This window comes from Mya arenaria, chromosome 5 (assembly GCF_026914265.1).
Source record: "Mya arenaria isolate MELC-2E11 chromosome 5, ASM2691426v1".
NCBI classification, from domain to species: domain Eukaryota; kingdom Metazoa; phylum Mollusca; class Bivalvia; order Myida; family Myidae; genus Mya; species Mya arenaria.
Window position 1 is genome coordinate 59,348,148 of NC_069126.1, and position 15,258 is coordinate 59,363,405.

The 15,258-nt window shown below is 33.3% G+C and overlaps 1 protein-coding gene across 1 annotated transcript; it reads right to left on the minus strand.

Annotated features, from left to right (window-relative positions):
• Positions 1–3,486: 3,486 nt before the first annotated feature.
• LOC128235829 (fucolectin-like) lies at positions 3,487–12,509 on the minus strand. Its single transcript, XM_052950623.1, has 5 exons — positions 12,491–12,509; positions 11,192–11,341; positions 9,240–9,464; positions 8,512–8,682; positions 3,487–3,644 (listed from the first exon to the last, which is right to left on the minus strand). Exons 1-5 carry the CDS (start codon positions 12,507–12,509, stop codon positions 3,487–3,489), a joined length of 723 nt encoding a protein of 240 aa, XP_052806583.1.
• Positions 12,510–15,258: the final 2,749 nt, after the last annotated feature.

Here is a 15,258-nt window from a genome sequence, read left to right on the forward strand (position 1 = left end):
ACCACATAATCGTTCATAAAACAGAAAAAATGCAATTTATCACTATCGATGGTTAAAAGTGTTGCATGGAAAAAGGAAAGCATCTGCTTTGGAATGTAATGTGAATGTCGCATGGCCTTTTATCTGAGAAAGAGAACATTTGAATATATTCCATTGTACTAACCATTTGGTATAAAAGGTAAACATATCATACAACAAAACTATCACAAATTATTTTGAAACAAGTAAATATGTCATTTTTGATAGTATTTAACTTTATTATGTTATTGACAATCATTGTCAAATTTAATACATTTATTGCAATCATTGCATTCGATTATTATTGAATAATAAAATGTTGTCCGCGTTTAGTCTTAATAATGTATTGTCAATAAAGTGAAACATTGCCAAATAACGAAATCCTTGAATAGAAATATGAAATTCTTAAACTAGACCTTTGCTTTTATATTTATATCCCAGTTCATCGATTCCCCATATGTAATCGTTAATCACTTACAGTTGCCACCAGAGGATCGGCGTCTATACCACAGGAAGTAGACAAGTAGAACTATGATCATTATAGCAATGAGTGCCCCAGCAACGTAACCTGCTACAATAAACACTGAACTGTATATGGATTTAATTTCGAATTTAGTCTTTATACACACATTCGTTTTCTTGTACTTAATAGTTTAAAGGTATTTACTGTGCTGTAGGTTATTACACATGTTTATGAACACAACGTTACGCGAGACAAAGGAAGTGTAGTAAAAGTATCTAAGAACAAAAAAGCTAACAATCCGTTTTCGTCTCACAAAATTTGTCACGGCATGTATATGCTATTGGTTATTCCGTTTACCTGGTGAAACTAAGACCTTACTTGTTTGTGTCACAAGGGAAACCGTTGTTGGGTCAGACCTGACTGTTGTCGCGCTATCAATTGTCGATTCGGTGACTTCCTCATTCCCTTGGTGAAACAGAACAATGGAGCTGCATAAGCCAAAGGACTTCAACAAATATGCAGTTAAGAGGCACAATGAAGAAGGCCTAGCACACTCATCAGCCAGTTAAGACACATAATACGTTGTTCCTTACTGACTTGGTCATTTGAAATCAAAGTAGGGAACAAAAGTGTTTCCTCAAATCATAAATTTTAGTAATTTAATAATACATAAGGATCAAAAGCAAGTGGTTTAAATTGTTTTGACATGCAACAATTTTGAATTTAAAATGCAAATAGTATACACTAAGTTATATCAAGCGCCGTTTTGTTGCTCGTATTGAATTTAACACGGCAATTCCCAGATTTGATGTTCGAGCAACGACGACCAATCGCACTCTAGTATGCAAGTTATAACAAAATGCCTGCCTTCAAATGTGAGAGGAAGGAAGCATACATGAATTTATTTTCTTAAAAGCGATCGTCTTTTTTTTACTTTTGAAAAACATTCCTAACAGTTGGTTTGCAATGACAAGAGGAGTTGTTCTGCGCCAATTTAGTTTCTGAATTGTATATTTTTTGTCTGAAGGCCTAGTGAATTAGTTTCATTAAACTGCTATGTGTATCTTAAATAATTGTTGTGTTGAGGTACCCAAGCTGTCTAAAGTTCCAATGATACTGTAAATTATATACATACGTTCAAAGTCAAACGTTTGTGGAGTCGCGCACATCTCCGTAAAAAAGTGGTGGTACAGCAGGAGATCGTCTGTCCTTTCGATAATTTCATCAGATCTTTGACAAAGGTAGTGGCGGTATAAGTGCTAGTTTTTCCAAGTGTGTCCCTTACATTTGACTGCAAAACCGGTTGAACAATCCCATCAGATTTCATCACTAACCTCGGAGCAGGACGGCCGCCTCTAGCGACGCATGTGATGTTCACGTTTGAAGTAGTCAATGTCATTCGACTGGGCTTTTCTTAATTGTTAAAAAATACATTTGTTAATAAATGTTTGTCATGTCGCATTAATAGATAACATTACGCATTTTCTCTGTCTAAAAATATAAGAAAACAATCTTTCGGAATAGATTACAAACGAGTGACCCTACACACTGCACACACTGCATCTTTATTTATAATGCAGCGTTGATTTATAGGATAATACAAATATTTTCATCCAATGAATCGAGCATATAAGCCGTTATTGAATAAGAAAAAATATGCAAAGCATGACAAAAGAGTTAAGATATATAGACTTACATTTACAATTAAGTATACAACTACGATATAAGAGAAGTGAATCAACTTACTGGTGACATACAACGTAGCATTTGTTTCCTCAGTTTTATAAGGAAAAAAGCTGGATGCCACGGATGCAATACATCTTACATTTAACAAATGATTTTCCTCCATGATCGTGTATGACCTATATACATAGACGCCAGTTGATACTCTTTGACCATAAAAGACAATGTTTGATCCTAACTTGAATTCTACGACAGTCAAAGGGGTGTCTTTTGCAAGATTACATTTGAATTGAAAAGGAACACCCAATTCAGTAAACAAACAATTCTGACAGTCATGTGAGCTGTTCAAGGGTGTTAGCTTTGGCGAAATTTCGCCACCTGAAAAAGAAAACGTTTACGATGGAAACTCAATCTAAAGTATGCACTTTTGTCTAAACGATCATTACGAATGTATAACTGTGTAATGTAAATATGTCATATATTTGAAATGTTGTACTAAACTTACCGCTGGTTTGCGTTACGCAGCTAAAAAGAGACACGGCTAAAAACAAGAAGGTCCGCATTTTTGATTAATACTCATAAATGAATTGTTTAAATTTTAATGATAACACTTACTTGTATTATAAACATCTTGAAACATAGATGATTAATTTGAAGGAAAATTAATTGTGAAACCGAAACCGATTGTTGTCTACACACGTTTTCTGTATCGGTCAGTGAGATTAATTTCCGGTAACTCCTTTTAAATCTATCAAACACCATATATGGTAAGCGAAGAGCAATCGGCAAAAACGGAAAATAATTTCTCTCTGCTCTTCTACATAAAGTGGTGACGAATCATCTTAGTGACGAATGACAGGAAACCAGTATTTTACTTTCATGTTTTGCAACAACTCCCTACAATATTAGTCAATACAGTAAACAAAATCGAATACAATCACCAGAGTGGCATTAATAGTTGTTAGAGTAACAATACGTCAGTTTTAAAGAAATTCATGCATCATTCATAAAGATCAAAATCCATAGTTTTGATATCTTTTTGAGTCCGCATCGACCTATTCATGTATACAGGCTGCATAGGCTGCCATATATCACACACTGAGTCTCTGTTATTCGCACTGTTACTGTTTGTCAAACGACGATCCGTATTTGTATTTTCCACAGTTTGTGATTCACCTCTTTCGTTCGCGTGTGCCGGTCTAAATACGTTTTCAACTCGGGGTAATTTGGGTTTAAACCTACATGATGCTGGTTCCATCGACTTGCGTTTCATATTTATCTGTTAACATGACGTTAGTGTTAATATCGATTATGGCGTCACCCTATTTGTCCTTGGCAGCAATGTGGGAGGTGCGACTAATTTCTGATCCCGTCGCTGGATAGATGATGGTGTCGCGGTTCTCGGGGGGAACATATGGTATTGCGTAGCCTGTATCCTCATTTTGTACGTTTTTGGTACGAGTCACGGAAGAGAAGAAATCTGGTGTGAGCATCATTTAAATGTTACCTGAAGCCGTAGAGGCGGACGAAAATAATATCGTCTGATTGACTGAAGCCGTCATACAAAGTATGGTTCTGTGGTGTGATTTTTTTCCTGAAAAGTAGGCAAATTCAAAAGTTGAAATTGACTTATTGCGCCACCAAGGACGTTAACAATACTTTTTCGCGATGTTTAAATGAAAACACACACGTCCGATGTTTAGTTATTTCCTTCAGTATGTATGTATAGACAATCACATATGGTTTGACACTTTTTGTATTTGTAATTAAAACAAGAAATATCCTTCCGCTATATCAGTCTAAGTTCTACTTTAGATATAGCTAAAACCTTTTAACAACTCTAGTACGTTTCACAATGAGATTTACAATCGAGCTTCCAGAATTTCAAAAAAAAACATGTCCTGAAAAGGTCCAACCGATAGTTAAATCAAATTTTTTAACTATAATAAAAAATATCATGTAATGTTAAAGAATGCTTCGTGAAACTTGTAAATGTAACAATAGTATTAATCATAAAGTAGACTAAAAATGGTACTTGACCTCTAATATATATGGCGAGAAACTTAAGGTACTTGGCCGGTATATGCACTTTACACGTTGCCGCGTGTTGTGATCATCATGGTTTTAGTAATTTTATATTCATTCTAACAGTTGAGCAGTCATTTGTAATCATATGTGAAATAAATTGACGGACGTACGCGCGGACAGAACAAAGATCTGGTAAGAGTACCTAATTTGTGTTATGTCTCGTTCAACTATAACGCTGAATTTGTCATGTATTATCCATCAACCGTTTTGGAAGCATTTGGAAGCAGACTGTGTACAAGGACAACATGATGAATAAACGATAATTGTTGAATATAGAGGATAAGTGTTTGCTTCCATATAAAATTGCAATATTTTTCCCCGCGTGAACCCTATTAAAACCCTAGTGTCAAAGCATGGTTATACCGACTATTGGCTACTTTCCATCTTTATTGGGTTCAAAATTGAATGGTTTGAATTTCATGATTTAATGAATACTAGTATGATAATACAGGCAAATCTCCATTGTTCGCCATCTTCCTTTTCACATACTTTGCATGATCTCTCAGTATTTTGATTAGAAATTAAGACCATAGTGAAAGAAATTTGGATAAGTAGTGTGAAGGAAATCGTTCCGATTACCAGATATTAATCCCTATAAGTATTGGTCTTTCACACCTTCCATAAAGCAAGCAGTAAGTATTTCACGGTTTATTTATAAGTACTTAATTTACATAGATACACTATCTACATATAAACTAAAGCTATAAAATATTAGATAAATATGCACATGGCCATTGTAAATGAGTAATGTGAAATTCATACAATTATGAGTATATATTCTTGTAACAATAACATTCAATACTCATATTTAAAGGTTTAACTTCAACACTATCCATTTCATAAAATATGTCGATTTAACTGCAACATCAGTAAAACATTCCTTTGACCAAATGCATGAGTATAATCCCTGATTAACAGTAAATGAAACAATTCATTTTAATATCACATGTCAAAAGCATTATCACATTTAAAAATAAATTGTTTACACAGAAAAAAATACAAATAAAATAATAGTTAAGGAAGTTTTGTTTATAAAAAAATATGAATGCGATAAATTACCCATTGAGGGAAGGGTCAAACATAAGAACATTTCTCAACTTTTATTAAAACTTCATTTTTTTCAAACCAAAAGATTAAAGGGGTTTACTTCCTTTTTCAAAAACTAGTAACTAGTATATTTTTAAAGCACATTTCAATATCTGCAATATATTTCCATCACATAAGTGTTTCGTTTATAGTAAGTATAATTGTAGAATGAATATGTAATTAAAAAATAAATATATAAAAAAGTAACAGAAAAAAATGCATGGATTTTTTTAATTGAAAATGAAAACAAAAGTGAGCCTTACAATTTTCAACAAAAATGTTTTATCATTTGAATGTGGAGGGCAACATTAGTAAATGAATAAGTTAATGCTAAAATATATTTAAGGCTTATAATAAGAATAACTGATAATCTGTTGAAAAAGAATGGATTGAAAGTAACTACATGGTCTTAATTAAGCAGTGTAATGTACATGTTTGTCAAGTTTAAAAGTTGTTAATAATTTTCCTGTTTGTACATAAACTAAAGCAAGAACTTTTGCTTTTGATTGTTTTCCTTTAAAGCATTTATATAAAATAAAGAAAAATCCACTAATTTGAGGTTGTCATTTCTGCACACATTTGATTATGGAGGAAAATATCAAAATGCCATAAATGTTTTGCTGTTACTTAAAGCTGCACTCTCACAGATTTACTGTTGTGACAACTTTTTTTATTTTTTGTCTTGGAATTAGATTTTTTTGTGTAAATATCTGCTTACCAGTGATGAAAGGCTGCTGACAAAAGATCAGATCGCAGATTTTCATATTTCCATTCCAAATTTAATGATTAATGGCTTAAACCATTACTAACGGTTTAATAAAAATGCATAAAACATCGTTATTGGGACGGAAATATGAAAAGCTGCGATCTGATCTTTTGTCAAAATTCTTTTATCATTTGTTTGCAGATATTTACGCAAACAATTGTTCGTTCAAAGACAAAAAATAAAAAAAAAGTTGTCAAAACGTTCAATCTGTAAGAGTGCAGCTTTAACATCAGATATCAGAATAAAAGAAAAAAAACAACAGGTATCACACATGTCAGAAAATAAATTACATAAAAAGCTGTTTGATTTCTGATAAAAAATATGATAGAAACTCTATCCCTAAACTATGACAAAAACAGTGCTATTACTTTGATATAAAGTCTTCTTAATGTTTTTGTCCAAAATATCATATTCCAAAATATGACATAAAAATATTGCATGGCTTCCAGTGTGACGGTACATATTGTCAACATGAGGAAAATACTGTTACCCGAGGCGAAGCAGATGTTAACAGTATTTACCCGAATGTTGACAATATGTACTGTCACACTGGAAGCCATGCAATATTTATTTTATTATATCGAACACAGTTACATTTATATAGACGTATAGGATTTTTACCATAACACAACTTTCAAGTTTAATCAATTTATTCTGTAATTATTGTTTGTTTACATGAGCTGTCATTTTGTTGCAAATGTCGTTAAGAAATAAGGCAAACACCGGTTGCAACCAGGTTCACCATACAAAGTAATAAGCACTTACCACCTCAGACTTGGGAAACCAAAAAATGAATATTTAAGACGCGCGTGCTATGTGGCGTAAGACCACAGTTATTTTTACTATATGTTTCATATAGACACTAACCTGGCTTCTCACTTTAAAATAGTCCAAATTGAAAAATAAGTAACTGGCTGCTGTAGAACAAACCAAGACACAAAATTTAATCATAAGAAAACATAGGGTTGACCAGTGCGTTTTCCCATAAAATTAAGTAGTAATACATGACCCTGAGGTCAAGAAGGAATAAGACTACAAACAACCAATTAACATAGTTCCACAGGCAATGAATATTCCAATTTTTACACTGAAAACTATCAGTTTTTGCAATACAGTGTCAAATTATGTTAAGCCCTATGCAAAAAGGCTACCTTTTTCTTCTCTTTCATTCAGCTTTAATAAGATATTGATACTTGAACACAAGCACTCTTTTTTCTGTATTTACACACGGATCTTGGTCAACGGGGGGCAGATAACTGTAGTCTTGAGCCTATTTAAGCAGCATGTTTTCAAAAACAGACTTCAAAACTCCTATAGTTCAACTTCAGGCTATGTGCAACACATACTGAAAGTTTGGCAATGCTATATTAAACACTAAATGAATGAGACAAGTATTAGCACCTGTGATATTTTCATAAAAAAGCAGAAACAGCCATTTCCCTCAAATGGTAAGCCGCAAACTTTTGAAGAGCCTTTATTTCCTTATGCATTGGAATAATTTGACCAAGTAAAGTTTTCCTTGTAGCTTTCAATAGTGCCTATTGAACAGACCACAAAAATGGCCTGCCTATTCTTTTAAGATTTTTTTCTAAGCAAAATAAGGTTTTACCACTTTATCGGCTTAGTGTTTTAAAAGATGACATAGAGTCAAACTAAAATGCTTCAACTTGTCAAAATGTTGCTTTTTTTTGGTCCACTTGTATACAAAGGTAACAGAACTGTTCAGTTTAACAAAAGAAATTAAGTGTGTTAATTGACAGTCTAAACTACAACAACATATGACAGTATCAATCAGTGAAAATAATTTTGATAATATCTTCTGTTTTAAATTTTTAGCCCTCTTAAACTTCCTCATCAAACTTAAGCGCAAACAGGATTTGGATACAAACCAAATGACTCCATTTCTGAATGGACGCGACGTCCGCGTTAGCGATTTAGCACTTCTTTTTTAAACACTCCAATTCGCTATCATTCGCTATCATTTTATATCCAGTTAAGGCATAGTATAAAAAGAAAAAAAAACAAGGTGTTTGTTTCAGTTAAAAATGGCAATGTTATTGAAATAGTTCACTTGTGGCACTCATGAAACATTCGTTTGTGGTCACTCGGTGATTAAACACTGAAACAAACAATTATCATCTGTAAATCAATAGACTGACAGTTATTACATTATCTACTGTTGTATCCCCATACAGTATGCCATGACGTTTGCATTTACATTTATTCTAAACGCTCATTCTGGACAATGAATCAGTCTGTTTCGCATTAACATGCGTTGAGGAGAGAGTTTTCCTATCAATAATTACTTAGTTATTTCAGGGAATACTGTTTTAACAATGCATAAAGATACGATATCATATTGTAATATTATATAATCATCAGGGATATGCCATGACTTCTACCTCACATAGATGGAAAAACTCCGTTATCCCTTTCAGCTGCAATCGCACGAAACGTCCTACCAATGGTGGGTCAACGGTGAACGTATGAGTGGTCAACCCGCCATCTAGGTATCCAGCCTGACTCATTGAGTCCAAACTTTTACCGATTGTACGTTTAATGTTCCTTGCCCGTTCAGCTAAAAATGAAAATTGTAATTAGTAAAAAATGCCCAGTGCCCGGACCCGCACAGAAATTTTGTGTTTAAAAGCAACTCGTTTACTTCATAATTTATATTAGGGTCTAAAGAGTAAAACAAATCTCAACCTTAATTCAAATGCTTGATTAAGCAAACTGACATTAGTTAAATTTAGGCATTTTGAAAGGTCTTCTTTAGTCTATGCACACACTAAATGGTCCCCGGCAGGATAGTCTTTTAACTCGCCATTTTTGTTGGTCATCAAACTCATGGTAGAGGCCTTGTGCTCACTAATCGGTTAATGCCCCCAGTTGTTACTTTATAAATGTTCACTAGCCCTGTAATAGGCGGCATTCACTGATAATGTGTGTGTCTTTTCTGTCGACGCTGTATGTTACTCAGTAAGTATATGTTCAGTGTCGATTATTGGGCTTTTAAGCAGGAACATGTTTCCTTTAGAACGCTAATTCAATTATTTTATCGCAAATATAATAATTTGATTGATAGTATACGTTTAAGTACTTTATTGAGATAATGGTACACGAGTCTATACTTACCAAAAGAGTCCAGTCGGTTATACATAATGACACTAGTGATAATGTAGTCGTGATGTAGGTCCACCCTCCACCACGGCTGGTACTCTTTAGTCGTGTGAAAACACGTACCGCTAAACATAGAGTTGTTCCCGACAATACCATCCACCGCTGTTGGAGCGAGCCATTCGTATATTCGGTGATTGCTACTCTGTGAAGCTGTTTTACCGATGGCGACATTGTATGTACCTGTAGATGTATCTGGCTAATATTACGGGCTCTTTATTTCCGCAAAACAACACGTAGCATTTAACGTCCTATAATTTTTAACATATTATAGAGATGTTCTTTGAAACTTCCTTAGTAGTAGTAATGGTAGCATTATAAGTAGTAGTAGTAGTAGTAGTAGTAGTAGTAGTAGTAGTAGTAGTAGTAGTAGTAGTAGTAGTAGTAGTAGTAGTAGTAGTAGTAGTAGTAGTAGTAGTAGTAGTAGTAGTAGTAGTTAGTAGTAGTAGTAGTAGTAGTAGTAGTAGTAGTAGTAGTAGTAGTAGTAGTAGTAGTAGTAGTAGTAGTAGTAGTAGTTAGTAGTAGTAGTAGTAGTAGTAGTAGTAGTAGTAGTAGTAGTAGTAGTAGTAGTAGTAGTAGTAGTAGTAGTAAAAGTAGTAGTAGTAGTAGTAGTAGTACTATGCAACTTTGTTAAATGTAGAACGCCATCAAATATAAGAGATACCTTTAAAGCATAAATAAGCATTTAGCAAATTTCGATGGTCAAATCAAGAATGATTAATTGAAACCGGCAGGCATAATCAAATCCCAAGAGAAGAACGTGCTTGTGGGCTTTGTCTTGAATAATTAAATAAATGTGTCTGCTTAAGAATATGAATACCATGCTTTCTTTATAAGTCCTTAAAGCTGCACTCTCACAGATTGAACGTTTTGACAACTTTTTTTTATATTTTGTGTCTTGCAACGAGCCATTTTTTTTGCAAAAATATATGGAAACCAGTTGTATAAAACCGCTGCCAAAAAACTGTGAGAGTGTAGCTTTAATATAATGATATAAACACGCAATACTTATATAACTGGTATTTTAATGGTACGGAAAAGAATATTCAAACACAAATCAATCTGAGATTTCCGCAAACTAGATTACTATAGAATATAAATAGTTAAACTTATAGAGAAGAAACCATGTTTTATAAATATATTATGCTTGTATCAATTATCGATTAATTACTGTGTCATAACTTATGCTTTTTCACGTTGTATGTTATGTAGTTTGTTCTGATGGCCTTTTGCTACTAAATCAACTGTTGACCATTTATAATCAAACTGTATGCAATGACTTCTACATTTCCAGTTTACTCATAACGTTTTGATGAATACTCCTAGTTTTGTATATAATTGGATGTGGTGTGTTGTTAGTGGAGTTTTAAACAGTTGCTCCGGGTTTCTGGTTTGAAGATATTTGTGTTGTTACTGTTCAATGTTGTTGGTCTTGGCCCTGTGCCATTTAACGGAGTTAATGTTTAAGTTTACGACTAGTTGACTTGTTTCTGTAGTTCTTCATATCAATATTGGACGATAGATCTATGTGATAAGCATAAACCTGCATTCAAGACGTGGGCTCTACCAAGTAATTATTCATTCTTTAACAGAGGCATTGTGCTCATTTACTGGTTAATGCCCCAAGGATTTACTTACTAAGTCTTCACTTAACCTGCTAAATAGGCAGTAACATCAACATTCACTGATAATGTGTGTGTCTTTTCTGTCGGCGCTGTCTGTTACTCAGTAAGTATATGTTGGGCCTCAGTCATTGTGCATTTAAGCAGGAACATGTTTCCTTTATATTGCAACTTTATTTCTCACTCAATGTAGTTCCTATTATTTCATCGCGAATATTGAAAATGACCTAACTTATCATATACTATTAAGTAGTTTATTTAGAAACTGGTACAGCGGTATACACTTACCACAACAGTGGTCCAGTTGGTTATATACAACGACACTGGTAATATAGTAGTCTTGATGAAGGTCCACCGTCCACCACGGCTGATACTCTCTCTTAGTGTGAAAACACGAACCGCTAAACATAGAATTGTTCCCGACATTACCATCAACCGCTATTGGAGCGAGCAAATTTGTATTCTCGGTAGTTGCTACTCATTGAAGCTGTTTTACCGATGGCGACATTCCTAGTACCTGTAGATGTTTCTTACTAACATAACGTGCTTATATGCTGAAACTTTTGGTTAACTAAAAAATACTACGTTGGCCATTCATGTACAATAGTTTCATCCCAATCATCGTTAAACCTCGTTTCCGCATAACACCCTATTCACGGGTTAGGATGACACCTATCTTACACGAGCGCCCATGGAAGATACTTATAAACTACAATAGTGCGTTAAATAATGACGCGATCAACTATTGAATTATTAATGACATCGCCATCATGAAATGACGCCATATCTAATCCTAAGAGAAAACAGACACACCAAAAATGCTAAAATAGTGTTTTTGTCAGTCTTATTAATCCAGGTCAAGAGTATATGTAAATACCACGGTACAACGATTATTTTGATTCATACAATTCAATCCCTAGAGCCTCTTGAAACACGAAAACTTCTGTACCAAAACTATTTTGATTCTTAAACCCAAACAACTAAGGAAATACTAAAACTGCTGTACTTTATTACTTTAATATTGTAATTCAATCTTCGGAGTATGTATAAATATATACGAAAACTGCTCTACTGGAGTTATTCTAAACCTGATGAGTAAAGCCTCGGATTATATGGAAACACCAAAGCTACTGTATTATGATTATTATAAGTCTTGCAATTTAAGTTGTATAGTTTAAAGAAACACCAGCACTGCTGTACTAGATTAGTTGTTAAGTTTATGGTTCAATCCACGTAGTAAACTTGTTTTATATAATTGTTTTATTACATGCTTACCGGTGTTTAAAGACCTTTTTCAGTGAATTCAATTTGATACTTCTCGTAGTAATAAAAAACATTGAATATTGTGTATATAATTATTTTAATTATTTTATTTCAATATTCGGATCAGAGTATAATGAAACACCGTAACTGCTGTATTGAAATTTAAAAATACGAAACATGATTCAGACCTCATCGGATGTAGAAACACCATCACTGCTGTCCTTTGAGAATTGTAATTCTTATGAGACAATCCTTATCGTATATAGGAACACCACAAATATATTTTCAAATCGGAGTATAAATATAAACACAGCGGTTACCTACCCTGTGCATAAACAGCCATATCCAGAAGGAAATTTAACTTCAGTGGAAATAATAAAGAATCCATATTTGAATGTAACAATGCGTGATATATTTTATAGTCACTGTTTAGAAAATACTATTAACCATTTTAATTTTATAATAACGCGTTTAATGATGCACATATACATGGTCATCTGAAACACTTATCCAACATGAGCGATCTGATTCATTTAACTATGTACGTGCTTCAGTTTACGTCAAGCGGGTTGAACCACTTTGTTAACTTTAAAATGGGAATGGGAAAGTGCACCCTTTTAAGTTCACACAAATACAATGTAGCAATAAGAATCGGTTTCGTAAGAATACAATAACAAACAATAAATAGGGAAATTAATTTAGTATATGCTCCTCGGTGATTAATAGAGATTTTTCAGTGTAATTAAAGTGAATGAATTCACCATTTTCCTGTGTCTTTTATGGTATCAATTAAAAAAAAACTTTATCGCTCTCTTATATAGTATGACAATTCAAATGAAGTATTTCTCTGTAGAAAATAAGTCCCAAATATTAACCGGTTTGATAAATGAGCTCATTTTTATATACTGCTTAATATTAAGGTTGCAACTATACGTTACTTTAGTATGAACTTAAGTGATTTTATACGTAATTAAATAAATTTCAAAATTGGCCATTTAAATTGAAAGCAGAATAATCGGTTTCGAAAGATGATGTAAGCCTTCCGAAAACAGTCTAAAATTGTTTTTTTAACATACTACAGACAATATTTATCATAGACATTTACCGCACTTATGAATATGTATTGAAATGAAGGGAAACGAATGCAAACATCAGTTATGCTTTGTTGTCTCCTTTATGATTTATATCTTTAAACCCTTACGATAAACAATTGTAGTAGTTGTGCGGTTATTAAATTGTGAAACTTTTCGCAATCGCCAATGTTAAGCTAGCCCATGCACTAGGACGATGTACTGTCAGCCGGCAAGATGCATGGTTCAATACCCAGTAGAGACTCTGGGTGCATACATAAGACGGAGGTTATGAAGTCATACCAACATGTACGAGTTGGTTGATATTTTTAATACTATATGCAGATTTATTCGTTATTCACCAAAACGGGAGCTCGGTTATAAAAGACTATTATCTGTTAATGAAATAAACTCGTACTGATGATTTTGTAATGGACCTTATCAAACATATGGGTATTGTCATTCGGCACATATCAACAATGTTTGATACCGTGAACAAAATGTATTAACTTATTTGCGAGTTTGTGTGAAAGTAACAGTTTTTGCAAAGATCAAAGAACAACGATTGCATTCAGAATTATGAATCTTGCAACATATGAGAACAAGAATTATTGTTTATCTATGTTCATTTGAATATCTAACAATGCGTTTAAGTTATAGCTAATGTAAACGTTGAATTCGAAACTGTAGAGCACAAGTATGAAGAATATTCGACTATTAAAACGGTGAATAAGAATTGACTGAGAATTGTTTGACGAAGATATTTGATATGAATTTGCATTATTGCTTAACCATGACTAATTCGAATATCATTTTTTTAATAAATATCAGATACCATGGAGAGTGATAGCAGATAATGTTAACCCGAGAACGTTAATGTCATCCGAGGCGTTAGCCAGGTAGACATTTCGAGGGTTTACATTAATTGCTCTCACCCACCATGTTATCTTATATTTATCTTATCATACCAAACAACTGCAATTGTCTGCAATTATACATGGAGTAAAAATGATCATACTAATCAACTATGAAATTATTAAAAATATAAGTGTTTTGATTATGACATATGATTAACTGTTTCCGGTTTATTGAAATTTCTATTTTTATTTGTTTGCGTCTTCTCAAACGGAATTTCAATTTAACAAATTTACTGGTACATTGAAAAAGACATTTAATACATAAATAATGAGAAACATGAGTAATATCGGGGGGGGGGGTCACAAGGGAGTAAGTTTTAGGTCCAAAAACTTATTTTCTGCAAAACAATCGGCTCGATTTATTGGAAATTCCAAGTGTCTATTTTTAAACCCACGCGATTAATTAATAATATCACCCGGTGAGAAGCGTTTTGTCAGGTAAACAGTACGGACTAGTATACCTCACTTATTGTCTCTATGTTAAATTCCCACTTTCCGAGCGGTCAATATTTTTTAAAACAGCCCGGTTATGTTGACTGGCAAAATAATATCACATTCGCTGGAAAGATGCGCGTTCGTTTTATATTTGTTTTAATGGCCGACTAAATAATTAGGGCAGATGCCCGCACAATAAATTTAACCGTTCAAACTATCGACTACGGAATGAATATATATATATATATATATATATATTTCAATTTGTAATGGGAAATTACTGCTTAAGAGATTGGGTTACAGATAACCTTAAATCCGTATCACATACTCGCTCATTGTGCTGCATTTATGTCAAGGCTGTTTTATCTATCGTTTGAGACAAACGGCAGCGAAAAAATGAACTATAAACGTTTTGCTCCTCTTGCGGAGGCCGATTTAAATACATTAGTTGAGTCTGAAGATTCTAAAAGTACAACAAGAACCATACAAAGAAGTGTAACTTTTAAGTTTTCTTGTTGAATATTGTGAATTTGAAAGTGTTTCAAAGTAGTTTTGGACAAAAAGCTTCGTTTGTTTTTTGCATCTTTAAGAACGAGTGGTGGTAAGGACATGAAGTCTTCATCTTTGAACTCGATCAGGAATAAATATTTTTCTATAAAATTAATTGATA